Here is a 27,674-nt window from a genome sequence, read left to right as displayed (position 1 = left end):
GTAATATAGAGATTTTTCTATCACCTAATGAGCTCTCTGCACTGAAAATTCTAAAGATGTTTCACTATTAAATAAATAATGCAGAAGATCTCTTCAAGGCTCTGGTCCATGAGTTATCTTTCTGATGCGCAAATATATGTTCTCCTTCCTGATTTTTTCTGTATTCTAAACACACCTATTCAAGAAAATTTCTCCTTGTTTTTTCCTGTTCTCTTCCATCAGTGAACCAATAAAGTGTAAGTTTACTCAGGGTCTAAAGCAATGGTTCTTAATGTGTTTATAGATACCCTGCATCTATAAACGCCTGATACTTATTGAATATGCAAAATCTGGGGCGCCTAGGTTTGTTGATTAAGCATTCGACTCCTGATTTCAGCTCAGATCATGATCTCAGGGTCCCGCGCCAGGGATCCATGCTCAGAATGGAGTCCGCTTGAGATTTTCTCTCTCCATCTCCTGCCCCTTCCCCCATCCCCCAGCTTGCTTGCTCACACTCTCTCTCTCAAGCAATAAATAATAAATAAATCTTTTAAAAAACACAGACTCTGGTCCCCACTATGAAGACACAGATTCAAAAACGTAAGGGGATGAGGAGAAAAGGTTTACATTTTAAAAGAAGCTACCCAGACGGAGTTTTAGAAACCTTGAAATTTGAGAACACCTCTCTAAGGCAACGAAGTTCAAGAGACTGCCAAAAGAAACCTAAAACTGGGATCCCTGGGTGGCGCAGCGGTTTAGCGCCTGCCTTTGGCCCAGGGCGCGATCCTGGAGATCCGGGATCGAATCCCACGTCAGGCTCCCGGTGCATGGAGCCTGCTTCTCCCTCTGCCTGTGTCTCTGCCTCTCTCTCTCTATCTGTGTGATTGTCATAAATAAATAAAAATAAATAAATAAAAAATATATAAAAAAAAAAGAAACCTAAAACTTTTGCAACTTTCATTGACTTTTTCAGTCTCTGAGCAGACAGGAACTGACTGTGGCTATGCTTAACATAGATCCTCTTGTTATGAAGGGTGGTGGAAATTACACCTATTAATGTCAGAATCAAGACAAATAGCAATAATTTTATCAGAATAGATAACCATGTTAAAACAAGGCTTTTAAAGATTAGAATACTTGGGGGCAAGAGGTGCCGAATAGGATGAAAGAAGAAATATACATGAATGGGAGTTTCCAAGTAAAGAAAGGTAAATGAAAAATAAATAAATAAATAAATAAATAAATAAATAAATAAATAAATAAATAAATAAATAAGATAAATGAATGGAAGAGGCATGACCATACATATTCATACATACATGAATCAAACATTTATTGATCAACTACAATGTCCAACAGTTAATAGACATTTGAGATACGTTAATGAACAAAACAAGTAGACATCCTATTCTCATGGAGTTTACATTCTAGCAATGGAAGATAAACAATACACATAATAAATACATTTTAGAGTATCTCAAAAAGCAATACATTTGATGGAACAACAATAACAAAAAAACAGGTAAAGGTATCGTGAATAAAGGTTGAGTGGATTTAATTTTACAAAGGTGGTCAGGGAAGTCACTATTTGAGTAAATAAATACTTTATGCAAGTGAAGAAGTCAATCTTGCAGGTATCTGGGGGAAGACCGTCTTAGAAGGAATGAATAAGCCAGTGCAAAGTGAGAAGAATGCCTGACGTATTTGACCAATACCAGTGTGCTGGATATAGGAATACATGAGGGAAAGAGTGTAAAGAGATAAAGAACAGAAAGGTGTTAGAAACCAGATTCTTTTAAGGAGTCTAGATTTTACTAGGAAGAAAATTAAAAGCTACTGAAGAGGGCAGCCCGGGTGGCTCAGCGGTTTAGCGCCTGCCTACGGCCCAGGGTGTGATCCTGGAGTCCAGGAATCAAATCCCACATCTGGCTCTCTGCATGGAGCCTGCTTCTCTCTCTGCCTGTGTCTCTGCCCCCCTCTCTGTGTCTCTCTCATAATTAAATAAATAAAATGTTTTTTAAAAAATTAAAAATAAAAGCTACTGAAGAGTTAACAGGAGACTGAAATAGTCAACTTTAAGGGATCTCATGATACTGAGTTGAAAAGCACCAAAATGAGGCAAAGGTGGAAGAAGAGAGATTAGCTAGGAAACCACCACTGCAGTAATCCAGGCAAGGGATGATCACATCTCAAGCCAAGTGGTGGCTATGGAGAAAAAGAATCAGATTTTGATGTATTTTTAAGGGAGAGCCAACAGGATTTCCTGAAAGAATGATGTAATATACAAGGAAATGCAAATAGCAACGTTTTGACCTAAGCAACTAGTAAGACAGAGAAGAGAAAGACTGAAAATGTGTAGGTTGATAAGCAAGGGATTCAGTTCCCTTTTCATGATGCTGAATTTGCAATTTCTAAGACACTCAGTTAGATATGTCTAGTAGGCAGTTGAAAATGCAAACCTGGTGTTCATTAGAGAGGTCTGTGCTGCAGATGTAAATTTGGGAGTCACCCACATGTATTTAAAGCTATAGATAGTAGTTAAAACTATAAAACTGGATGAAATCACCATTAAGTGAGCATAGATGGAGTGGAGAAGCAAAGCCTAATTCCAGGTGCCCTTCAATACTGCGGGTGAAGATGCAGGGGGAAGAGACAAACCAACAAAGGAGACTGAGAAGGAAAAACTGCTTTGCTCTAAGAGCCAAATGAAGAAAATATTCTAAGAATGAGATAATGATCAACTATCAGTGTTGCTGATTAAGGTTAAGACTGAAAATTTACCACTGAATTAGCAATGTAGAAGTCAATGGCTACCCTGACAAGTACATTTTGGTGGAGTGTTAAAAACAAAATCCTGGGCAGCCCGGCTGGCTCAGCAGTTTAGCACCTACCTGCCTTCGGCCCAGGGCGTGATCCTGGAGTCCTGGGATTGAGTCCCACAGTCGAACCTTGAGAATACTATGCACAGTGAAAGAAATTAGTCACAGAAGACCACATATTCCATAATTCTATTTATATGAAATGTCCAGAAAGACCAATCTAGAGAACCAGAAAGTAAATTAGTAGTTGCCTACAGCTAGAAAAGGAAGGGATATGTGAAGTGACTGCTGAAAGGTCTGACTTTTTAGGGGTGAAACAAAAACATTCTAAAATTAGAATCTGATAATGGTTGACTACACCAGAAAACAGTGGATTATACACCTTAAATGGACATATTAATTTTATCTCAATAAAGCTGTTAAAGTAAATAAATTTTTGAGATTTTTTTGTCTAAGATAGGAGAAAACACATATTTTTATGAAGATATGAAAGATCCAGTAGAAGGAAAAAACTAATGATGTAGGAGGTGGCAATTAAGCAAAGTTCTAACGTGAGAGTGCAAAGAATATAGTGCAGAAATAGAGGAAATGACATTAGACAGAAGCACAAAAAGGTAGCTCATCTACAAACGACAGGATAGCAGAGACTATGGGTATAAACAGTGATAGGTGGATACAGTGATGGGAGTCTGTGGACATTCTCTACTGACTGCTTCCATTTTCTCAGTGAAATAAGCAAGGTCATCATCTGAGAGTGAGCACAGGGGAAGAGACTTTACAGAAGAGGAGAGAGGAAGAAGAAAGTGGACAATTATATGACTAGAATATTCAGTATTCTAGTATTCTACTGAGCCAGCCAGTAACTGAAAGTGAGATGGCCTGACATGCTTTCTCCAGCCATATTTAGCGCTGAGGCAGGGGCAGAGAGTAGAAGTAAACAAAATTGTGTATAACCAGCACTTGGGTTATAATCTAGAGATTATGTCAAAGTAAGGGAGAGAAGGGAAGACAAGGGAATGACTATAATGAATGAATGTGGAATTTAAACTGAGAGGAGAGAAACTGGAGATAGGTAAGTACTATTTCACCTGAGTACTTAAATTAGGAGAGTTTAGTAGGAAGGAAAAGGACACACAGGTCACATTTCCTGGAGATAAAAGTGTCAGGATGTGGCAAATAATTAGAGAACTGGTCAATACATACCAGTTCTCAAGGATGAGTCAATTTTTCTAGTATTTTATTCATTAAATTTGAGAAAGTAGGCCAGGGAACCTACCCACCAAGCCTAACAATTTTCGGTAGGAAAATGAATTTTGAGTTCACACCAAAAATTATTTTGGAAGTCAAGACTACCTTCCATTTTTATAGCATTTTCATTTCAGACTAACCACATTTCAAGTGCTCAACAGCTTTTCATTACACTGTCAACACACTGGCCTAGTCTATATTATAACATGTCTTGGGACAACTACTTTCTCTATATTTGTAATATAAAGTGAATATGTAAATTATTATTAAAATATTTCATTGCTGCCTTCAATTTTTAAATACCTTAGTTTTCTTTCAAACATAAAACTAAATATAAAAGGAAACCTAAGTAGGAAACAAAAAACAGTAACTTTTTCTAAATCTCAGTTTATACACTCATTCTGCTGATGGATCTTCTCACTTGACCTTAAATATTTCATCATACCCTTATACAACAATTCAGAAGCTTCATTTTCATTAATGTATTTCTTTTTTTTTCTTTTTTTTCACTAATGTATTTCTAAAATAAGTATGAGTATGAGTACCACCAATCAACTAAAACATTACTTGGATGAGTTCTAACATATCACTTAAATCAATTATCCAAATGTACCTAATCTGTTTTGGAAAACAGTCACAACTATTTATTTATTTTTTTTTTTTTTATGATAGTCACAGAGAGAGAGAGAGAGAGGCAGAGACACAGGCAGAGGGAGAAGCAGGCTCCATGCACCGGGAGCCCGATGTGGGATTCGATCCCAGGTCTCCAGGATCGCGCCCTGGGCCAAAGGCAGGCGCCAAACCGCTGCACCACCCAGGGATCCCCAGTCACAACTATTTAAAAAAAAAAAAAAAAAAAGTTTCTGATACCATAGAGAAAACAAAGGAATTTTTATTTTTTGGATTATTTCAACTATGATTTCGATTACGTAAAAAAAAGTACAGTGGAAAATGCACATTACAATAATTTGCATTTTCCCTGGTTCTGACACTCTATCAAATGTAAATGTTTTGGGTTTTTTTTTTTAAGATTTTATTTATTTATTTGACAGACTGAGAGAGCACAAGCAGTGGGAGCATCAGAGGAAGAAGGAAAAGTAGGCTCCCTGTTGAGCAGGGAACCCAATGTGGAGTTCAATCCCAGGACCCCATGATCATGACCTGAGCTGAAGACAGATGCCTAACTGAATGAACCATACAGGCCCCCCTAAGTGTTTCATTTTAATTTGGCTTGTCCATATTGCCTACATACGTACATAAGACTATTCTCTTTCAGAAAATCTTTTCTTGACTGCAAAAATTCTGTTTCAAACTATAATTTACACTTTTACATTTTATTTTTCCTGGATCTATCTTCTTTATATAACTGTTTTAACTTCCAATTAGGTGAGAAATTTTTCATATACCAGGACTGTACCTTCTATTCTTAAGCACCTATCTCTAAAGAAGAACTAGCAAAATGGAAAAGGCAAAAGCCTTACAGATAACAGATGAGTTAGTTAAAACAATTCTGTCACTTAATCCCTGGAAAACCTGTGTCTCAGATTCTTTATTAACAAAACAGAAACTTGGGGGATCCCTGGGTGTCTCAGTGGTTTAGCACCACCTTCAGCCCAGGGCATGATCCTGGAGTCCAGGGATCAAGTCCCACATCAGGCTCCCTGCATGTGTCTCTGCCTCTCTCTCTGTCTCTCATGAATAAATAAATAAAATCTTTTTAAAAAAAGAAAACAAATTTTTATAAATCCATTCTGAATTTTGTAAGAATTCAGTAATGACAGGTAAAGCACATGACACAAAGTAGACAACTTGGTAAAGAGTCTAATACTACTGATAAGAATCATCTAAAACTACTTTTAAAAGGTTTACCATACTTCTTGCTAGTAAAATCTTCAAAAAGTTATATGAAAACATCTCTTCATTCCTCACCAGCAAAAATTAAGGAGACTTGTTCCCATCTCTATCCCTACCCGAAATCATATTAAAAGAACTACATATAGCAGAATAAAATATACCAGCTTTTCTTCTTCTCCCTTTCAACAACAAATGCACTCTTATACATACATTCCTAGCACTAAATTATTGTAAGACTGAATCATATGAAATTGCCATTTTACATGTCAAAATAAATCTATCAACTTATGGCCATCTTCAATGGTTCAATCTGAAATTTACTTCTTCAATGAACACCTCAGTAATAATCCCAGGCTGGTTTATACTTGCTACACATAAGCAAAGTCTGTTCAATAAGGGCTTTGAAAAAAGTGAAGTGTAAAAGTTAATTCTTGTTTTAATGCTTTTATTTTGTACACAGCTCTTCCTAACCCCAAAATGTTAATATAAAACATCTTGAATAAATTTCTAAGCTAAAACCTACAATATCTTTGAGAATTATTTTTCGAGTTTATAGAAAAAACACACCAGGAAGAGATGATTGAGTAATGATCATTACACTGATCTGTAAATCCAAGCATACAACTGAAGAACTTCAATATCTTCACCAGAATGACTTATATTCCAAAAACCAACAGTGTTTAATTTAACTAAGACACCTCTTGAGTGTAAGAATTACTCTAAATTACACTGTAAGACTCAAAACACAGGGAAAAAAATTATTTGCCAGAGAAATTTGGGGGAAGAATTCTCAACAGAACCTACCTCAATAGTTCTCAAAATTGGTTCAGAATAAAATCAACAAGAGAACTACAACAAAAACCGTAAGTGCCCTAATTGTAAAAGAGCAGGGCCCTAATGAAATATGTAATCAATTTCTGCAGGTGCTTCTAATATGCATCCAGGGTAGACAATCCCTGGTTCTTAAGGCTTTATTTTTTCTTCATACCCCCTACATAAATCAAGACTAAATTTTGAGCAGATGTGGTTGGGAGGATGGGATAAATGGGTAATGGGCATTAAGGAGGGCACATGATGTGATGAGCACTGGGTATTACACACAACTGATGAATTATTGAAAACTATATCTGAAACTAATGATGTACTGTATGTTGGCAAATTGAATTTAATTTTTTTTTAAATCTATGAAAAAAAAAAAGACTAAATTTTGAGGAGAATATATTCCCTAAGCCAAGCAAAATTCCAGAGAGTAGAATGTTTTGTTTTGTAAGAAACCATCACCCCTCCCTCCACTACCATGAAGACAACACTTATACCGAAAAGCACTTCCATCTCATGTTCAAAGAACTGTACTAAGACATACTTATTAGAGGAATTAGTAGCAAGGTAGAACATAGAAGAAAATCTGTAGTATTTCACTAGGACCATTATGGTAATATGCAATTATTACTGATATTCCTTTCTGTTTAAAAAAATTTAACTTTCCAAATTATAAATAAAACACTAACAGCTTATTTTATACAAGTTTAACCAATCAACTAAAAAAAAAAAAATCAGAAAAAAATAAAGAAACAGAAAAAATGAAAAAGAAATCAGAAATTAGAGAAGAATTAAAAAGATTCATGGAAACTAATGAGAACGAATATACAATCGTTCAAAAATCTTTGGGATACAGCAAAAGCTGTCCTGAGGGGGAAATACATCGCAATACAAGCATCCATCAAAAAACTGGGAAGAACTCAAATACAAAGCCTAACCTTGCATCTAAAGGAGCTGGAGAAAGAACAGCAAATAAAACCTACACCCAGCAGAAGAAGAGAGTTAATAAAGATTTGAGCAGAACTCAATAAAAAAGAGACCAGAAGAACTGTGGAACAGATCACCAAAACCAGGAGTTGGTTCTTTGAAAGGATAAGATAGATAAACCATTAGCCAGCCTTATTAAAAAGAAGAGAGAAAAGACTCAAATTAATAAAATCATGAATGAAAAAGAGATGACACCAATACCAAGGAAATACAAACAATTTCAAAAACTTATTATGAGCAGCTATACACCAATAAATTAGGCAATCTAGAAGAAATGGACGCATTTCTGGAAAACCACAAACTACCAAAACTGGAACAGGAAGAAACAGAAAACTTGAACAGGACGATAACCAGGGAGGACATTGAAGCAGTCATCAAAAATCTCCCAAGACACAGAAGTCCAGGGCCAGATGGCTTCCCTGAGGAAGTCTATCAAACGTTTAAAGAAGAAAACATACCTATTCTACTAAAGCTGATCGGAAAGATACAAAGAGATGGAATACTTCCAAACTTGTTCTATGAGGCCAGCAACACCTTAATTCCAAAACCAAAGACCCCACCAAAAAGGACAATTATAAACCAATATCCCTGATGCACACAGATGCAAAAATTCTCAACAAGATACTAGCCAACAGGATCCAACAATACATTAAGAAGATTATTCACCATGACCAAGTGGGAGTTATCCCCGGGATGCAAAGCTGGTGCAACACTCCTAAAGCAATCAATGTGATTGATCATATCAACAAGAGAAAAAACAAGAACCATATGATCCTCTCAATAGATGCAGAGAAAGCATTTGACAAAATGCAGCATCCATTCCTGATCAAAACTCTTCAGAGCGTAGGGATAGAGGGAACATTCCTCAGCATCTTAAAAGCCATCTACGAAAAGCCCACAGCCAATATCATTCTCAATGGGGAAACAGTGAGAGCCTTTCCCCTAAGATCAGGAACACAACAGGGATGCCCACTCTCACCAGTGCTATTCAACATAATACTAGAAGTCCTAGCCTCAGCAATCAGGCAACAAAAAGAAATAAAAGGCATTCCATTTGGCAAAGAAGTCAAACTCCCCCTCTTCACCGATGACATAATACTGTACCTAGAAAACCCAAAAGATTCCACCCCAGGATGGCTAGAACTCAGACAGCAATTTGGCAGTGTGGCAGGATACAAAATCAATGCCCAGAAGTCAATGGCATTTCTATACACTAACAATGAGACTGAAGAAAGAGAAATTAAGGAGTCAATCCCATTTACAATTGCACCGAAGAGCATAAGATACCTAGGAATAACCTAACCAAAGAGATAAAGGATCTATACCCTAAAAACTACAGAACATTTCTGGAAGAAATAGAGGAAGACACAAAGAGATGGAAAAATATTCCATACTCATGAAGTGGAAGAATTAATATTGTGAAAATGTCAATGCTACCCAGGGCAACTTACACATTTAATGCAATCCCTGTCAAAATACCATGGACTTTCTTCAGAGAGTTGGAACAAATCATCTTAAGATTTGTGTGGAACCAGAAAAGACCCCGAATAGCCAGGGGAATATTAATAAAGAAAACCATAGGGGGATCCCTGGGTGGCACAGCGGTTTAGCGCCTGCCTTTGGCCCAGGACGCGATCCTGGAGACCCGGGATCGAATCCCACGTCAGGCTCCCGGTGCATGGAGCCTGCTTCTCCCTCTGCCTGTGTCTCTGCCTCTCTCTCTCTCTCTCTCTCTCTGACTATCATAAATAAATAAAAATTAAAAAAAAAAAAGAAAGAAAGAAAGAAAACCATAGCTGGGGGCATCACAATGCCAGATTTCACGTTGTACTATAAAGCCGTGGTCATCAAGACAATGTGGTACTGGCACAAAAACAGACACATAGATCAATGGAACAGAATAGAGAACCCAGAAATGGACCCTCAACTCTATGGTCAACTAATATTCGACAAAGCAGGAAAGACTATCCACTGGAAAAAGGTCAGTCTCTTCAATAAATGGTGCTGGGAAAATTGGACCTCCACATGCAGAAGAATGAAACTAGACCATTCTCTTACACCACACACAAAGATAAACTCAAAATGGATTAAAGATCTAAATGTGAGACAAGAATCCATCAAAATCCTAGAGAAGGGGATCCCTGGGTGGCGCAGCGGTTTGGCGCCTGCCTTTGGCCCAGGGCGCGGTCCTGGAGACCCAGGATCGAATCCCATGTCGGGCTCCCGGTGCATGGAGCCTGCTTCTCCCTCTGCCTGTGTCTCTACCTCTCTCTCTCTCTCTGTGGGACTATCATAAAAAAAAAAAAATTCCTAGAGAAGAACACAGGCAACAGCCTGTTTGACTTTGGCCACAGCAACTTCTTGCAAGATACATCCAGGAAGGCAAGGGAAACAAAAGCAAAAATGAATTATTGGGACTTCATCAAGATCAAAAGCTTCTGCACAGCAAAAGAAACAGTCAACAAACCTAAAAGACAATCTACAGAATGGGAGAAGATACTTGCAAATGACCTATGAGATAAAGGGCTAGTCTCCAAGATCTATAAAGAACTTATTAAACTCAACAGCAAAGAAACAAACAATCCAATCATGAAATGGGCAGAAGACATGAACAGAAATCTCACAGAGGAAGACATAGACATGGCCAACAAGCACATGAGAAAATGCTCCACATCACTGGCCATCAGGGAAATACAAATCAAAACCACAGTAAGATCCCACCTCACACCACTGAGAAGGGTGAAAATTAACAAGACAGGAAACCACAACTGTTAGAGAGGATGTGGAGAAAGGGGATCCCTCTTGCACTGTTGGTGGGAATGTGAACTGGTGCAGCCACTCTGGAAAACTGTGTGGAGGTTCCTCAAAGAGTTAAAAATTGAACTGTCCTATGACCCAGCAATTGCACTGCTGGGGATTTACCCCAAAAATACAGATGCAGTGAAACGCCAGGACACCTGCACCCCGATGTTCATAGCAGCAATGTCCACAATAGCCAAACTGTGGAAGAAGCCTCGGTGTCCATTGAAAGATGAATGGATAAAGAAGATGTGGTCTATGTATACGATGGAATATTAGCCATTAGAAATGATAAATACCCACCATTTGCTTTGACGTAGATGGAACTGGAGGATATTATGCTGAGTGAAATAAGTCAATCAGAGAAGGATAAACATTATATGGTCTCATTAATTTGGGGAATATAAAAAATAGTGAAAGGTAATAAAGGGGAAAGGAGATAAAATGAGTGAAAATATCAGTGAGGATGACAAAACATGAGAGACACCTAACTCTGAGAAACGAACAAGGGGTAGTGCAAAGGGAGGTGGGCAGAGGGTTGGGTTGGCTGGGTGACAAGGACTGAGGGGGGGCACTTGGCGGGATGAGCACTGGGTGTTACACTATATGTTGGCAAACTGAACTCCAATATAAATAAATAAATAAATAAATAAATAAATAAATAAATAAATAAATAAATAAATAAATAGTAAAAAATAAAAAAGAAATCATAACTGAAATATAATTCCTATTTAATTTCAATTTTAACATTTAAAAGTAGTCTAATTAAGAAAATCTTACTGTTCTAGAATCCGAGAATGGATTATATTCATCAAGTCCTGGTGGAACATTTCTTGTCACTTGTGTAACTGATGGGTCCTGGAATAAAATTCAGAGGAAAAAAAGATTACTTATCCTTTAAAGAACAGTTTTGATATTTACAAAGCATCTGTTCTATCTGCACTGTTAGTCACCCAGTGAAGCTAACAGAGAAAAATAAAGATTAACAGATTTACTCAGTCCCATTCCAACAAAGTTGACATTTATACCCACAGCCCTCACATCCTCAACGAAAAACTAGGTTAGATGCAAATCAGCTATTATTTAAAAAATGAAAACAGCTATGTAGAACCTACTGCACAAGAGCACCTTAGCAAATCTTGAGCAAACCCACCCATTCTTTCCTTTGGTTCCACAATAAGTTGCTGTTTCTCTCTCTCTCTCTCTCTCTCTCTCTCTCTCCCTCTCCCTCTCTTTCTCTCTCTCTTTTTTTTTTTACAATATCCTCCATTAGTTTCCCTACTGCAGATACAAGTACCACATTACAAATCAATGTCATGTCATGTACAGACAACATCTAGAGCACCCAAGATTAAGTACCACTTACTTGTATGCTACTCCAATAGTTTCATTTGACTGTTTACTTAGTCCTGAACTGTTTCCCCTTTTCCAAGTATATTATCACCATAGCCCAGTTTTTCAAATCTCTTCATATTAGGCTTTGAAATAAGTAAGTCCCAAAATCCCAGAGAGTTCATCTACTTCTCTTGTGAATGAATGTAAGACACAAACATAATAAACATCTCAACAAAAACCAACTACATAATTAACATAAAAAAGCATTGCAAACTGTAATATAGCCTTGTTAACTTTTATATTCCTAGTCGCAAACTTTGGTATGCATTAGAATCAAAATACAGATTACTGCACCCACCCCCAGGGTTCTAGGATGGGGCAACAGAATCTGTATTTCTAAAAACTTCCCATGTGATGCTGCTGCTGGCTGGAAAAGCAATGCTCTCTCATCTACACTGTACCTTCTCTAATTCATCTTCCTCAACACATTAATCAAAGTTACTTCTAAAAATGAAAAGACAACCTTCTCATTTCCCTTCTCCAATACCTCTCGCGCTGTTCCTCATCCATTTCAGGTTTTTTAGAGGCTCTCCACCAAAACAAAATACAAATTCCTCAAAGTGAGATAAAATACTCTGACCATCTAGTTTAGTCCCTGCCTACCTTTCCAGGTTCAACTCTCTCACAAGGACCTTCCCCTTGCCAGATCTTCACTCTCTACCAGGTCAAACAAGCTATTACATAAGAGCCTTGAACTTGACAAAAAGCAAAAGATAAGGTTAAATTAAAAGCACAGCACAGACAAAAAATAAAAATTTTAGCAAAAAATTTTGCTCAACAATGAAAAGGAAAGGAGGGAATGAAACCTCTTTATTTCCCAGGGTTCTCTTCCCAAATTTATTCAAAAATGAGAGGAGCAAGGGCACCTGGGTGGCTCAGTCCATTAAGCATCGCCCTTTGGCTCAGCTCATGATTCCAGGGTCCTATGATTGAGCCCTGCATCAAGCTCCCTGCTCAGCGGGAGCTCTCTCTCTCAAATATATAAATAAAAATCTTAAAAAAAAAAAAATAAGTAGCAGGAATGTGTGCCTCGGGGACAAAATCAATAGAAAAATGAATATTTTAATTCAAGTTTTCAAGTTGGCACTGCTGTAGTTATCTTAACATAGAAGTGACTGGCTCAGTCAATGGAACATGCAACTCTTGATCTCAGCCCCATGTTGGGTGCAGAGATATTTAACTTAAAGAAGAAATTGGTTTTAAAGAGACTCTTCAAGATAGCCTAGCAATCTTCTCTTCCGTAAAGACTCAATCTGAGGAATACTTCATATGCTATTAAAATTTCTGATACCCAAAACATTACATGCCAGGCTTAGTGCTTCCACAGAGCTTAGCATTTATTTCACTGAATCATAATGATCTTCGTACAAGTTCCTTTTCCGAATAGGATGTTACATCTCTAAATACAAAAAAATACATAAACAGGTCATTTTTATTTAATCATACATGCCTGGTAATACTACTTGAGTGATTATTACCACTCCCAAAGAGAAAAAAAAAAAAAAAAACCTAAAAAGTAATTCATCAGAATAGTAGCACCAGAAATAACCAAGAAATACTTCCTGAAAAAAAATGTACATAAATATGAAGCTAGTTCAAAAATTTATGTGAGAAAATGTTGATCTCACTCATAAGGGAAATACTAATTAAAACTACCCTGACACAACCATTTCCCACCTATCATATTAGCAAAAATCTTCAAGTCTAACATAGTCTAGTGACAAAGGTGTAAGGAAATAAGAGTTCTCAAACATTACTAATGGGAAGAGAAATTGTTACAACCTCTATGGAGGGACAGTTGGTAATAGCTAGGAAAATCATATCTACATTTATACTTTGACCCACATCTCACTTCTAGGAATTTATTCCTATGATGTACTGACAAAATACTATTTATAATGAAGACTGGAAAAAACCTAAATGTCTATCAATAGAATATAGTTGAATAAACTATGGTATATGTACATGATAAAGTACTATACAGCTGGGTATTACGCAGTTGTAAAATACTATAAGAAAATCTGTATACTACTAGGGAATGAGTGAAAACCCTGCAAAATATAAATGTTATCTCTTATTCAAAGAAAAAAATTAACATGTGCTTACTTAAATGTTTAACAAGATAAAAAAAACAACTCCAGGCGTGCCTGGATGGCTCCAGTCTGAAGAACATGCAACTCTTGATCTCAGGGCTCTAAGCTGGAGTCCAGTGTTGGGTGTAGAGGTTACTTAAGTAAGATTTCTTTTTTTTTTTTTAAGATTTTATTTATTTATTCATGAGAGACAGAGACAGAGAGAGAGAGGCAGAGACACAGGCAGAGGGAGAAGCAGGCTCCATGCAGGGAGCCCGATGTGGGACTTGATCCCGGGTCTCCAGGATCATGCCCTGGGCTGAAGGCAGCGCCAAACCACTGAGCCACCCGGGCTGCCCACTTAAGTAAAATTTTAAAAAAAAATTTTTTTAAATAAAAAATGAAGTAACTTAAAAAAAAATCCAAAAGCTAGTAAGAATGATTACCTATGGAGAGATGAAAAGAATAGTGATAAGAGAACACAGCCTTGGAAGATGGACTGCTGAACATACCTTGTTTTAACTTTTACTTTGGAACCATGAAAATATTATATAATTTTTTAAAAAGGGAAGTAAAATGTAGAGTGAGAAAGATGGATCATGTTTAGCCAACATTCATGCCATCAATGTCTTCTTTCAATGCTAGTGATGTACGAGTCCAATGAGTCCCAATTCTCACTGTATTAATATATAATATACATAGCAAATTATCAAGTGTCCTTAAATTCACATTAAACTTTTTTAAAGTTCTACATAAGGTATAATAGCTCCAAAGAGATACAGAATGAAATCATTCTTCCAATTTTCCACTTTTAACTACAATAACAGAAATGTACTTGGTTTCCTTCTAGATCCTAAAAGGGTTTAATACAGCCTGAGAGTTAACTGGCAGTTTAACAAAATCATTGTATCAAGTTAACTGAGTTCACTTCTAGTTGTTCTGGAATTTCTCCTTAATGAAGTATTAGGTGACAAAGCAGTGGACTATGTACAGGATTTGCCAAGAATGATTTAGGAAGATAAAGAATTGCTATCTCTGAATTATTACATAATTAACATTTCAAATCAGTTTTATTAAGCAAATAGTATTGAGGAAGCTGTAGTCTCTAAACTGAAAGAAAACAAAGTTTAAGATTTAATAATCTTTTTAAGATTTATTTCATTATTACTCCAAACCAAGAGTTGGACGCTCAACCAACTAAGTTCCCCAGGTGCCCCAAAACGAATAATCTTTTAAAGCCTATTAACCGTCTAGCACTTAGATTACTTCCAATCCTTGCTATAATCCTCCCTGATGGATGGTATTATTCTATTTTTCAGACAAAGAATCTATGGCCTTGAAAAAGGTCAAGAAACTTCCTGAAGGACAATTTGTGTGTGTTTGAGACAAAATATAAAGCAACAACTTTCCACTGCCTATATATATTCTTTCCATCAGATATACTAAAAATAGAATTTACCACAAGCACAACTTTATCAAGAAAAGACATTGGTCACAGCGCTTAGGTGGTTCAGTGGGCATCTGACTCTTGATTTCAGTTCAGGTCATGATCTCAGGGTTGTGAAATTAAGCCACAGGTCAGACTTCTCACTAGGCTTGGAGCCTGCTTAAGATTCTCTCTCTCTCCCTCTACCCCTCTCCCTGCCTTTCTCTTCCCTACCTAGGGAAAAAAAAAAAAATAGAAAGAAAAAAGACATTAGTTGAGCTAATTGTTTATTAATGATTCCAAAGCTTTGGCAGGAAAATACTGTACTTTCTTCTCAACACAACAAAATGAAACTGTTTCAGGTGCTAACTTGGTTACTTCTATGCAAGTGGTTCTCAAACTCAGACACTGGAATCACCTGAAGGGCTTATGAAAACCCAGGTTACTGAACTCCACTCTAAATGTACCTTGATACCTGGGATGGTATCTGAGAATGTGCATTTCTAACAAGGGAAATACCACCCCCCCCAAAAAATAAAAATTTTAAAAATTTTTAAAAGAATTTAAATACCCCTTGGGACACCTGGGTGGCTCAGCGGTTTAGGGCTTGCCTTTGGCCCAGGATGTGATCCTGGAGTCCTGGGATCGGGTCCCACGTCGGGCTCCCTGCATGGAGCCTGCTTCCCCCTCTGCCTGTGTGTGTCTCTGCCTCTCTCTTTCTCTCATGAATAAATAAATAAAATCTTTAAAAAATAATAAAATAAATTTTAAAAGTAATAAAACAGGAATAGGTGGAATCAGTGTTCTTTGCTATTTCACGTTCATTAAAACTATGGAAAGACTGTTTACTGCTATTATATTTAAATAAAACCTGCTGTAAAGAAAGATTTTTTACGTATGAACATTTACTGATTGCTAGTATACATGGCTCTTGAAATGTAACTAGTCCAGGGATCCCTGGGTGGCGCAGCGGTTTAGCGCCTGCCTTTGGCCCAGGGCGCGATCCTGCAGACACGGGATCGAATCCCACATCGGGCTCCCAGTGCATGGAGCCTGCTTCTCTCTCTCTCTCTCTCTCTCTCTCTCTCTCTCTCTCTCTGTGACTATCATAAATAAATAAAAAAAAAATTAAAAAAAAAAAAAAAAAGAAATGTAACTAGTCCAAATTAAATATGTTGGAAGTATAAAACACACCATGTTTCTGATTTTATTTTTTTTAAATTTTTTTATTGATTTATGATAGTCACAGAGAGAGAGAGAGAGAGAGAGGCAGAGACACAGGCAAAGGGAGAAGCAGGCTCCATGCACCGGGAGCCCGACGTGGGATTCGATCCCGGGTCTCCAGGATCGCGCCCTGGGCCAAAGGCAGGCGCCAAACTGCTGCGCCACCCAGGGATCCCTGTTTCTGATTTTAAAGATTTAGCACAAAACAATGTACAATATGTACAATATCTCATTAATAACTTATTTGATGATTATATGCTGCAAAGATATTTTGTATATATCGGGTAAGATAAAATATATTATTAAAATTAGTTTACCTGGGTTCTTTCCATATAGCTACTAAGTAATTTTAAATTAGACCCATGACACAAATTATACTTCCACTGGACAGTTTTTTTCCTAGAGCACTAGAATGTGTGCCAGTGCAGGGAGGGGCAGTGGGAGAGAAACAGACTCCCTGCTGAGTGGGGAGCATGATGTAGGATGCTCTTTCAAGACCCTAAGATCACAACCTGAGCCAGAATCAGGAGTCAGATGCTTAACGTACTGAGCCATCCAGAAACCTCACCAGATAGTTCTGTTTGCAGCAGTGCAATTTATTCAAGACTGGCTTGTAATTTCACTTTCACTCATTTGGACAAATTCAATTGTATTAGCCAAAGGGAAAACAACAAACTAAGACTTAAAGCTAAATTTCCTCTAGTTTTTCAAAATTGCAAAAGATGACAAGAGATCCGATCAGAAGCTTCTCAACCCACTGTCTTCATATAACACAGTAGCAGACGTTTACTATACTTTTTCACTTACCTCATACCTTTTTACATGAGATACTAGAAGACAATAATTTGAGTATTAAAAACATTTACTACTGAGGGGGGCACTTGGCAGGATGAGCACCGGGTGTTATGCTAAATGTTGGCAAATTGAACTCCAATAAAAAAAATTTTTTAATGAAAATAAAAATAAAAACATTTACTAGAAAAGGCATGTTTAAGTTCTATGAAGCATGCCTGTGAGAAACTGAAAGCTAAAGCAAAGACAGATTCAAGAAGAGAAAGAGAATTCATCTATTTTAGCACAATACTATTTAATTATGTCTTGTAATCCTCACAACAACCATATGACTTAAATTCTTTTTTTTTTTTTAATTTTTATTTATTTATGATAGTCACACAGAGAGAGAGAGAGGCAGAGACACAGGCAGAGGGAGAAGCAGCCTCCATGCACCGGGAGCCCGACGTGGGATTCGATCCCGGGTCTCCAGGATCGCGTCCTGGGCCAAAGGCAGGCGCCAAACCGCTGCGCCACCCAGGGATCCCCTGACTTACATTCTTTATCCTTTCTTTCACTGCTGAGATTACCTCCCACATGTTTAAAGTAATTTGCCCAAAGTCATACAGAGTAAGTTGACGTGGTAGGATGCAAATTCAAATCTGATCCCTAAGACTGAGTTCTTATAAGAAAATATAATAAACCAAATTTATGTTTAAAACAATATCTCCTCAAAAGAAAAAGGCTGAATTAAACAAGGCATTGCTCCACAAAACTTAATTAAAATACTCTTCAGTAGCTCTACTTAATCCAATCAATATTACACACTAGACTACGCAACTTGATTAAATAAGAAAAAGTCCCCGGCTAGAGGCTATGAGAGGCCCTGCCTTCAGAGTTAAATTTTTCCTCTACTTTTATACCTCTTAGAGCTACTATAATCACAGGAATTTAATAAATACTGAGAATTTCACTTACCTGGAGAATTACTCATTTCTAAATGCCCCAATTATTTTTAAAAAACCAAAGGAACTATGAGAAGCCATTAAAAATCTCAGCAAGACTCTAAAACAACATGTATTTAGCAAACCTTTTATAATAGATTGAAAGAAGTGCTTAACACTAGAAATTATTCAGTAAATCATGACTTTTAAAAACTGGTTTTCAGGGACACCTGGGTGGCTCAGTGGTTGAGCATCTGCCTTTGGCTCAGGGAATGATCCCACCATCCTGGATCGAGTCCCACTCTAGGCTCCCTGGGGAAGCCTGCTTCTCCCTCTGCTTTGTCTCTGCCTCTCTCTCTCTCTCCCCCTATGTGTCTCTCGTGAATAAATTAAATATTTTTTTAAACCAGTTTTCATTTTCATTATAAGTCATGACAGCCTTACTAAAACCTAAAAGCAACTCACAGACTAATTTTTGTGAACCCAAATCAGTTCTTAGTAAATTAAAACTAAAGCAATCACACCCAAGCAGATTTAATGAGAAACCACTTCACACCTACTAGAATGGCTACAAATAAGAAGACAGAGACAACTGTTAACAAGCATATGAACAAACTAATCTGCTGGTGAGAATGTAAAATGGTAGTCATTTTGGAAGTTACCAAATTACCTAGCAGTCCAATTCCTAGGTATATATCCAAGGGAATGAAGGCATGTCCCCACACAATAATTTGTATGCAAATATTCATAGCAACACTATTCCTAACAGTCAAAAAGTGAAAATAACCCAAATTTATATCAACCGACAAATAAAATGTATATCCATACCATAAAATTGTTATTTGGCAATAAAAAGAAATGAAGGGGATCCCTGGGTGGCGCAGCGGTTTAGCGCCTGCCTTTGGCCCAGGGCGCGATCCTGGAGACCCGGGATCGAATCCCACGTCAGGCTCCCGGTGTATGGAGCCTGCTTCTCCCTCTGCCTGTGTCTCTGCCTCTCTCTCTCTCACTGTGTGCCTATCATAAATAAATAAAAACAAAAAAAAAAAAAAAAATTTAAAAAAAAAAAAAAAAAAAAAAAGAAATGAAGTCCTGATACATGCTACAACATTCATGAACCTTGAATACATTATGCTCTGGAAAGCTGCCAACCATCAAAGACTACATACTGCATGACTCCATTTACATGAAATGCCCAGAAAGTATATTAGGGGCTGCCTAGAGCTGGAGGAACTGGGGAAAATGGGGAATGACTGTTGCTAACAGGGTTTCTTTTGGGAGTGATGATACGTTTCTTTTTTTTTAAGATTTTTTTTTTTTTAAATTTTATGATAGTCACAGAGAGAGAGAGAGAGAGAGAGAGAGAGACAGAGACACAGGCAGAGGGAGAAGCAGGCTCCATGCGCCGGGAGCCCGACGTGGGATTCGATCCCGGGTCTCCAGGATCGCGCCCTGGGCCAAAGGCAGGCGCCAAACCGCTGCGCCACCCAGGGATCCCGTGATGAAACGTTTCTAAAGTTGATAGTGATGAATACACAACTGCAAATATACTAATAACCACTAAGTTGTACACTTTATTTTTTTAAGTTGTACACTTTAAATGGGTGAACTGTGCAGTCTGTTTATTATATCTCAAAGCTTTTTTTTTAAGATTTTATTTATTTATTCATGAGAAACAGAGAGACAGAGAGAGAGAGGCAGAGACACAGGCAGAGGGAGAAGCAGGCTCCAAGCAGGAGCCAGATGTGGGACTCGAACCCAGGTCTCCAGGATCACGCCCCGGGCCAAAGGCAGAGGCGAAACTGCTAAGCCACCCAGGGATCCCCTCAAAGCTGTTTTTAAAAAAGAAAATCTGATATAGTATTTCTTGGGATATATGTTGCCAACCAGCTATACATCTCTAAGTCTTCAAAATCTAAACACCGCCTTAGTCATTAAAGAGAAATACTCATTAAGCAAGAAGTAAGGACAGAGGGGGCAGGGTATTGGCTATCAAAGATCATGATGACACCAAAACTTCCTATATACTCAATCACCAAAATTTCTTTTTGGGATTTGAGAAACTGGATAGCTAATACAACTACATGCCCCAGTACTAACACAATGAAATCTAAAGACATAAGAAGAAAAAGAGTAATCATGAAGAACAGGAAAATAATTGGTCATATGTCTGTCAATGACCTGCAAGTTCAATCACTTTTGACCACTATTGAATAAACAACCGCTGAAATACCCTAGGAATCAGATAACAGCAAGTCTTCCCACGTGAATATCACTCATTTTTAGTGAACTGTTAGGAAATTTTTGTATAGAAAAGGTTGTTTTATCATACAAAGTAGTTCTTCACCAAGATTAATTACTTTTTTATCTTTCTCCTTTAACATATTAATACTGAGGGGCAGCCTAGGTGGCTCAGAGGTTTAGCACCGCCTTCAGCCCAGGGCATGATCCTGGAGACCTGGAATCAAGTCCCAGGTCGGGCTCCAGCAAGGAGCCTGCTTCTCCCTCTGCCTGTGTCTCTGCCTCTTTCTTTCTCTCTCTCTCTCTCTCTCTCTCTCTCTCTCTCTCTATCTCTCATGAATAAATAAATAAATCTTTAAAAAAAATATATTAATACTGAAATTACCAGAACAATTTACTATTGAACATGACAAAGACCTATGAACAAATTTTAAAAGGTCTTTTTTTGTCATGAACAGTGAACTTTTTTTTTTTAACAGTGAACTTTTAAATGTAGTTTTTCCATCTGAGAATAAATGTATATATACTTAATACAACATTTTCTTATGAGGGATCCCTGGGTGACGCAGCGGTTTGGCGCCTGCCTTTGGCCCAGGGCGCGATCCTGGAGACCCGGGATCGAATCCCACATCGGGCTCCCGGTGCATAGAGCCTGCTTCTCCCTCTGCCTGTGTCTCTGCCTCTCTCTCTCTCTCTCTGTGACTATCATAAATAAAAAAAAATAAAAAAATAAAAACATTTTCTTATGAAACAAAATCTGGCTAAATGAACTACTCTTGCTAACTTGGTAGTTAAAATCCCCAGGCAAGTACTTAAAATCAAAAGCACCACCAAAGCCAGGCATTCTGTACAACAATATATACCCATCAGGGGGAAAATGTTCAGAATTCCAATTGTGACAACAGCATTCATCTCCTGCTAGCTTTCCATGACTTTGAAAAGTAATCATAAACTTTCTAAACTATTAGGCTATAATGTAATAATAATTTTTAAAAACCAGAGGTCCTTTCCAAAAACCATCAACATTTAAATGACCAAATGTACATCCTTCCAACATTTAAACAAAACTTACATCATAAAAATACAATGACCTATCCTTATTACTCTCATTCTGATCTATAACAGCTTCTAAAATACCCAAGCTTTGTAAGACAACCAGCAATTTGTATGTTTTCTTTTTGTTACTATTTCTGTTAAAACCAAAAAAATTAATAGTAAAAATTACAGTCTGATAAAATAGAGGCAATTTAGGGATAAAATAAAAGAATGATCACATGCTCTAACCAAAGATAATCTTGCACCATTAGTTCTCTGTTATTTTAAGAGCTTCCCATCTTTACCTTGATTCAAAAAATATTCCTATAAGAAATATAAGAAAACAACAAATAATGAAGGCAGAAAAATTCAGTAACTTGCCTAAGGTCACTCAAGTAAAGAAGTAGAGAAGGAAACCTAGACAGCCTGGTTCCAGAGACACCCTTTTACCTACTCCCCATTACAAGTGAGGATAAACCTCTGCAAACTTCATTTACCCCTTCCTCTAATCTCCCTAATATCAGGCTAAGAACAATGAAATGCCTCTCTATAATATACATACTTCACAGAACATTTTCTTATGATCTCAATGCTAAATGGTGATTAAGTTCCCTTGAGACTCAAATACAAACATCTCCATAAAAAAAAATTTTAATCATATAGAAAAAGTATACAGTACATGTCTTTTAACCTTGGGGAATACATTAATTTGCATTTTTACAATACACCACTGACTTATAAGCAATTCACTAAAATTTATGACTATTTGAGATGCCAAAAATTAAGCATGCTACACCATAAATAAAACCACAAGACTGACTAAATCAACCTAAGACAAGCCTCAATAGCTTTAGGAAAATTGTTAAATGGTGGTAAAATTAGACTAGGAAACAAGGCCCTGGCCATCTCTGGCCAATAGTCCTGGTGCTCTTTTCCTATCACCTCCTACTTTCATTTCTCACCACTTTCCATATGTATTCCAAATCATCACACAAGGATTCTAAACACCATTAGAAGACAGCCATAAGATGGGGCACATGGGTGACTCCATAGTTTAAGGGTCTGACTATTGGTTTGGCTCAGGTCATGATCTCATAGGTCATGGAAGGACCTTGAGCGTGAAGGTCACACTTAGTGTGAAGTCTGCTTGAACATTCTCTCCCTCTTCCCCTCCCCCATTCGAGCTCCCTCTTGCTCTAAAATAAATAAATATATCTTTAAAAAAAAGAAGAGATAGGTAAAATGGCTACCAATAGCACGCATACAATTCCGCCACTGCTTGTATCTCTGAGAAAGTAGAAACTTCCAATATTTATTTTGTATATATTGTTTCTACAGTATGCATTCTTTTGACTAATTGTGAAGCAAAAACTTTTAATAATTAAGTAAACTAATTCACTTGCATTCAAATGTCTGATTTTTTCTTCTATATCAGTTAAAATTATCATTGTATAACCATCACAAATCCTTTCTTCCTAATTTAATCTCACCAATACTCAAAATGCATTATATCACATACATTCCCTGCTTTATTAAAGAACTTCAAATATTTTTGTTTATCTGCAAAAATATATTCAATAATTCATCTATATTCTGTCAAATAAATGTAAGAAAAGGAAAAGTATCAAGTTGGTAATATTGATAATGTGTTCATAATTGCATTCTAAAAAGTATAAAACTCATTATTAAACTTTGATAAAAATATATTGATGCAAGCACAGATTTACAAGCAAATGTAACACCAGCTCTGGCAACTTTGGAAGGCAGGCAAGTTAATATACTTTAGAGACACTCAGGTACTTGGGAGCCATTTTCCATGAAATATGAAGGCTTATTTATTTACTTATTAAAGATTTTATTTATTTATTCATAAATAAATAAGAGAGAGAGGCAGGGACATAGGCAGGTGGAGGGGAATCAGGCTCCCTGATGAGGAACTCGATCCTGGAACTCTAGGATCATGACCTGAGCCAAAGGCGATACTCAACCACTTGAGTCACCCAGGTGTCCCAAGGCTTTTTTTAGATAAAAGTATTTCTTTTGCAAAAACAAAAGATTAAAAAAAAGAATACAAAAATTTTTGAAGAGGGTGCCAAGATCATTCCATGGGAAAAGAATAATCTGTTCAGCAAATGGTATTAGAACTGGATGATACATTAAAAACAATGAAGCTCAACCTTACTTCACACAATATATAAAAATTAACTCAAAATGCATCACAAACCTAAATTTAAGAGCTAAAACTGTAAAACCCATAGAAAAAAACATAAGGGTAAATCTTCATTACCTCAGATTTGCAAAGGATTCTTAGACAATATCAAAACACAAACCACAAAATAAAGAAAATTTGGACTTAATCAAAATTTGTAACTTTTGTGCTTGGATGGACATTAACAAGAAAGAAGGTAATTGACAAAATACGAGAAAGTATCTATAAATCAGATACACTTGACACATGAGCAATGCAGGGGTTAAGGGAGGACAGACACCCCCCCCCCAGGGGCAATAGAAAGTCAGCATATAACTTTTGACAACCCAAAAACTAATAATAGCCCACCAGTATAGAAGCCATACTTGGTAACAGTCAACTAATACACATTGTGCATGTTATATGTGTTATAAACTATATTCTGACAATAAAGCTAGAAAAAAGAAAATATTAGGAAAATCATATGGATGAGCAAACACATTTACAGTAATATACTGTATTTATTGAAGATAAGTGAACCTATGTAGTTCAAACATGTTCTTCAAGGATCAACTGTACTTAGATAAAAGTCTTATATCCAAAATATATAAAAATCTTACAGTTCAATTAAAAAAGACAACCCAATTTAAAAATAGGCAAAGGATCTGAATATATGTATGTATGTATATGTATATATGTATATCTGAATATATACATATCTGAATTTATATATGAACATATCTTCTCCAAGGAAGCTATACAAATGACCAATAAGCACATAAAAATATGCTCAACACCATACAGCCATCAGAGGAATGAAAATCAAAACCACAATATTTCATATTAGGATGTCCAGAATCAGGGATCCCTGGGTGGCGCAGCGGTTTGGCGCCTGCCTTTGGCCCAGGGCGCGGTCCTGGAGACCCGGGATCGAATCCCACATCGGGCTCCCGGTGCATGGAGCCTGCTTCTCCCTCTGCCTGTGTCTCTGCCTCTCTCTCTCTCTCTCTCTCTCTCTCTCTCTCTGTGTGTGACTATCATAAATAAATTAAAAATTAAAAAAAAGGATGCCCAGAATCATAAATAGGTAATAAGTATTGATGAGAATGAGAATGTAGATAAAGCAGAACCCTCATATGCTGCTGGTTCAAATATAAAATGATGCACCAGCTTTGGAAAACAGTCTGGCAGTTCTTCAAATAATTCAACATAGTTACCATAATGACCCAGCAATTCTGCCCCTAGGTATATACACAAGAGAATTTAAAACAAGTGTCAAACAAAAACTTGTACTCCATGTTTACAGCAGCATTATTTATAATAGTCAAAAGTGGCAACTACCCAAATACCCATCAAATAATTAACTGGGCAATACTAATTCTTAAAAGCACTCAAAGCCAAATGCCAGGGAGATTACTGCATTGCTCTCTTCATACAGGTTTACAAAGAGTTCTTGTGGCAGTTCTTACACAAAGGAAGGAAACACAGGGCTCCAACACTTGTCTACAATGTGAAGGCAAAAGCTATAGGGCAGTAAGGCTGTCTCGGGAGGAACAAATGAAGCGGAATAAAAGTGATAGTGGGCTTGGTACAAAGTCAAATCCAACCAATCTCTACACATCATCTTTTAGTTTCCTCACCTACTGAAAGCTGGAAAAATTTCCCTGTTGTGATTTAAAAACATCTCCTTGTGTTTGGATTTTCATTACCCTATCACAAAAAACTAAGCACAGGTTTAATTATATCATGCAGACTTGTATTCATTTAGATCTATAATTGATCTAAATACAGGTTTAATTCTAGTATGGTTTTGTCAAGAAAATGTAACTTTGCAATTACCTTTTGGCAATTCCAGCTGAACCAAAGACTCAAGTCACCTCAAATGCTGGGGGAAGGGAAGATATTTTAAAGATACATACAGAAAGAAGGATGCCAGGTTTCAAAAACTAGCATTCTTCAAAATGTGACAACATATCTTGTAGTTCAAGAGCAGCTCTGTTAAGAAACAGGCATTACAGAAAATGACCCTGAGAAGCTCTGGTCAAATAATTACTACTCCAGGGCTTTGTGATTAGATAATTTGGCTCTTTCCCCTTGTCTTTCCATGGTATTCCCACTGTAACTACAGGACTTTTTCTCTGTGCTTTCAGTTTATGGTCCTGAGAAAGATAGCTCACTTAACTATCACTGTTACTACTGGAGCAAAATTTTGCACCAAACAATCTTATCTGCTCCTGATCATCTCAGAGAATGGCTTTCCTTGGACTAGGCAACTTTGATAAGAGTCAAATGGGGACAGCATGGTTAGGGTCACACAAAAGAGGCCATGATCATCTATCACATAAGCAACCACTCAGGACACCCTCAGCAGACTTTGAGGCTCAGCATAACAGGCTCCCAAAATACAAAGCCTCCTCTCTAGCTTATATGATCAGCTGCAATCCCAATACCTAATAGATTACAACAGGATAGAATTTATGCACTCACAAAATGGTCAATACAGGTAAAAAAGAAAAAGAAAAAAGCAACACAGTTTAAAAGTAGGAAAAAAAAAAAAAAAAACCTGGGACAAAAGTCTCTATCTTAGCATCTCTGGGATATCACTCTAATTCTGCTTTAAGTCCTTCAACTGCTGGGGAACTCCATACCAAAAAAAAGAAAAAAAAAGGGGGGGGGGGAGGCATTGTCAGGCTCTCCTAACAGATCTTTAAAAATCTTTAGGTTAAAAAAAAAAAAAATCTTTAGGTTAGGTGCACCTGGGTGGCTCAGTTAAGCATCTGTCTTCTGCTCAGGTCCTGCTGGGGGGTGGGAGAGGGGGGATGTTAGGGTTGGGGGGAGTTGTCTTCTCCCTCCCCCTCTGCCCCTCCCCCTTCTCCCTTTTTCTCTCTCTCTCTCAAGTAAATAAAATATTTTTTTTAAAAAGTCTTGGGCAGGGGATCCCTGGGTGGTGCAGCGGTTTGGCGCCTGCCTTTGGCCCAGGGCGCGATCCTGGAGACCCGGGATCAAATCCCATGTCAGGCTCCCGGTGCATGGAGCCTGCTTCTCCCTCTGCCTATGTCTCTGCCTCTCTCTCTCTCTCTCTCTCTCTCTCTCTCTCTCTCTGTGACTATCATAAATAAATTTAAAAAATTTTTAAAATGTAATCATTAAAAAAAAAAAATTTAGTGCTGCCTTCAGCCCAGGGCGTGATCCTGGAGACCCGGGATTGAGTCCCCCATCAGGCTCTGTGCATGGAGCCTGCTTCTCCCTCTGCCTGTGTCTCTGCCTCTCTGTGTGTGTGTGTCTCTCGTGAATAAATAAAATCTTTAAAAAATAAAAAATAAATAAGTAAAATAAATAAAAAGACTTTGTGGGGGATCCTGTTGTGCCCAAGATTGCGAATCCAAGAAACCACCAAGGAGCCGACACCAATGCAAACACACAAGGGTTTATTTACAAGCTCGAGCTCGGGTCCAAGTATACCCGACACAGTGGACAGAACAGGGACTTGGAACCCCGAAGTGGGTTACAGCTGGGTTTTTTATAGGCTGGTCTAGGGGATTTTCAGAAGGGATGGAGGAATTTCTCAAATTCTGTTTACATTTTGATATGGGGCTTTCAAGGGCATTGAGCTCTGTTCTCATTCTAATATGGGACTTTCTATCACAGGTGTGGGCTCTGTTGTCTTTCGGATATGGGATTCTCTGCCGAGGGCAATTCTGAGCTCTGTTGTCTTTCTGATATGGGATTACCTGCCGAGGACACTGAGGACATTCTGCAGTTTTTCCTATAAAGTTCAGCTCTTATTCACAGGGGCCTAAGATGGCTGCACTTGGGCTAATGCTAAACTTGAGGTGGAATGGCCTTGATTTTTCTCGGCCTCCACAATCCTTG

General features: G+C 37.5%; 1 protein-coding gene across 1 annotated transcript in view; it reads right to left on the bottom strand.

The window, feature by feature from the left end:
• The window catches only part of SCAMP1 (secretory carrier membrane protein 1), a 118,122-nt gene that overhangs the window by 74,340 nt on the left and 16,108 nt on the right, over positions 1-27,674 (bottom strand). Inside the window, exon 2 of the mRNA XM_055342306.1 lies at positions 11,286-11,363. Coding sequence (XP_055198281.1) covers positions 11,286-11,363 — 78 coding nt within the window. The remainder of the gene's footprint in view (positions 1-11,285; positions 11,364-27,674) is intronic.

This window comes from Nyctereutes procyonoides, unplaced genomic scaffold, assembly GCF_905146905.1.
Source record: "Nyctereutes procyonoides isolate TBG_1078 unplaced genomic scaffold, NYPRO_anot_genome, whole genome shotgun sequence".
NCBI classification, from domain to species: domain Eukaryota; kingdom Metazoa; phylum Chordata; class Mammalia; order Carnivora; family Canidae; genus Nyctereutes; species Nyctereutes procyonoides.
The sequence above is the reverse complement of the archived record's forward strand: the minus strand, read 5'-3'. Positions and strand labels throughout refer to the sequence as shown.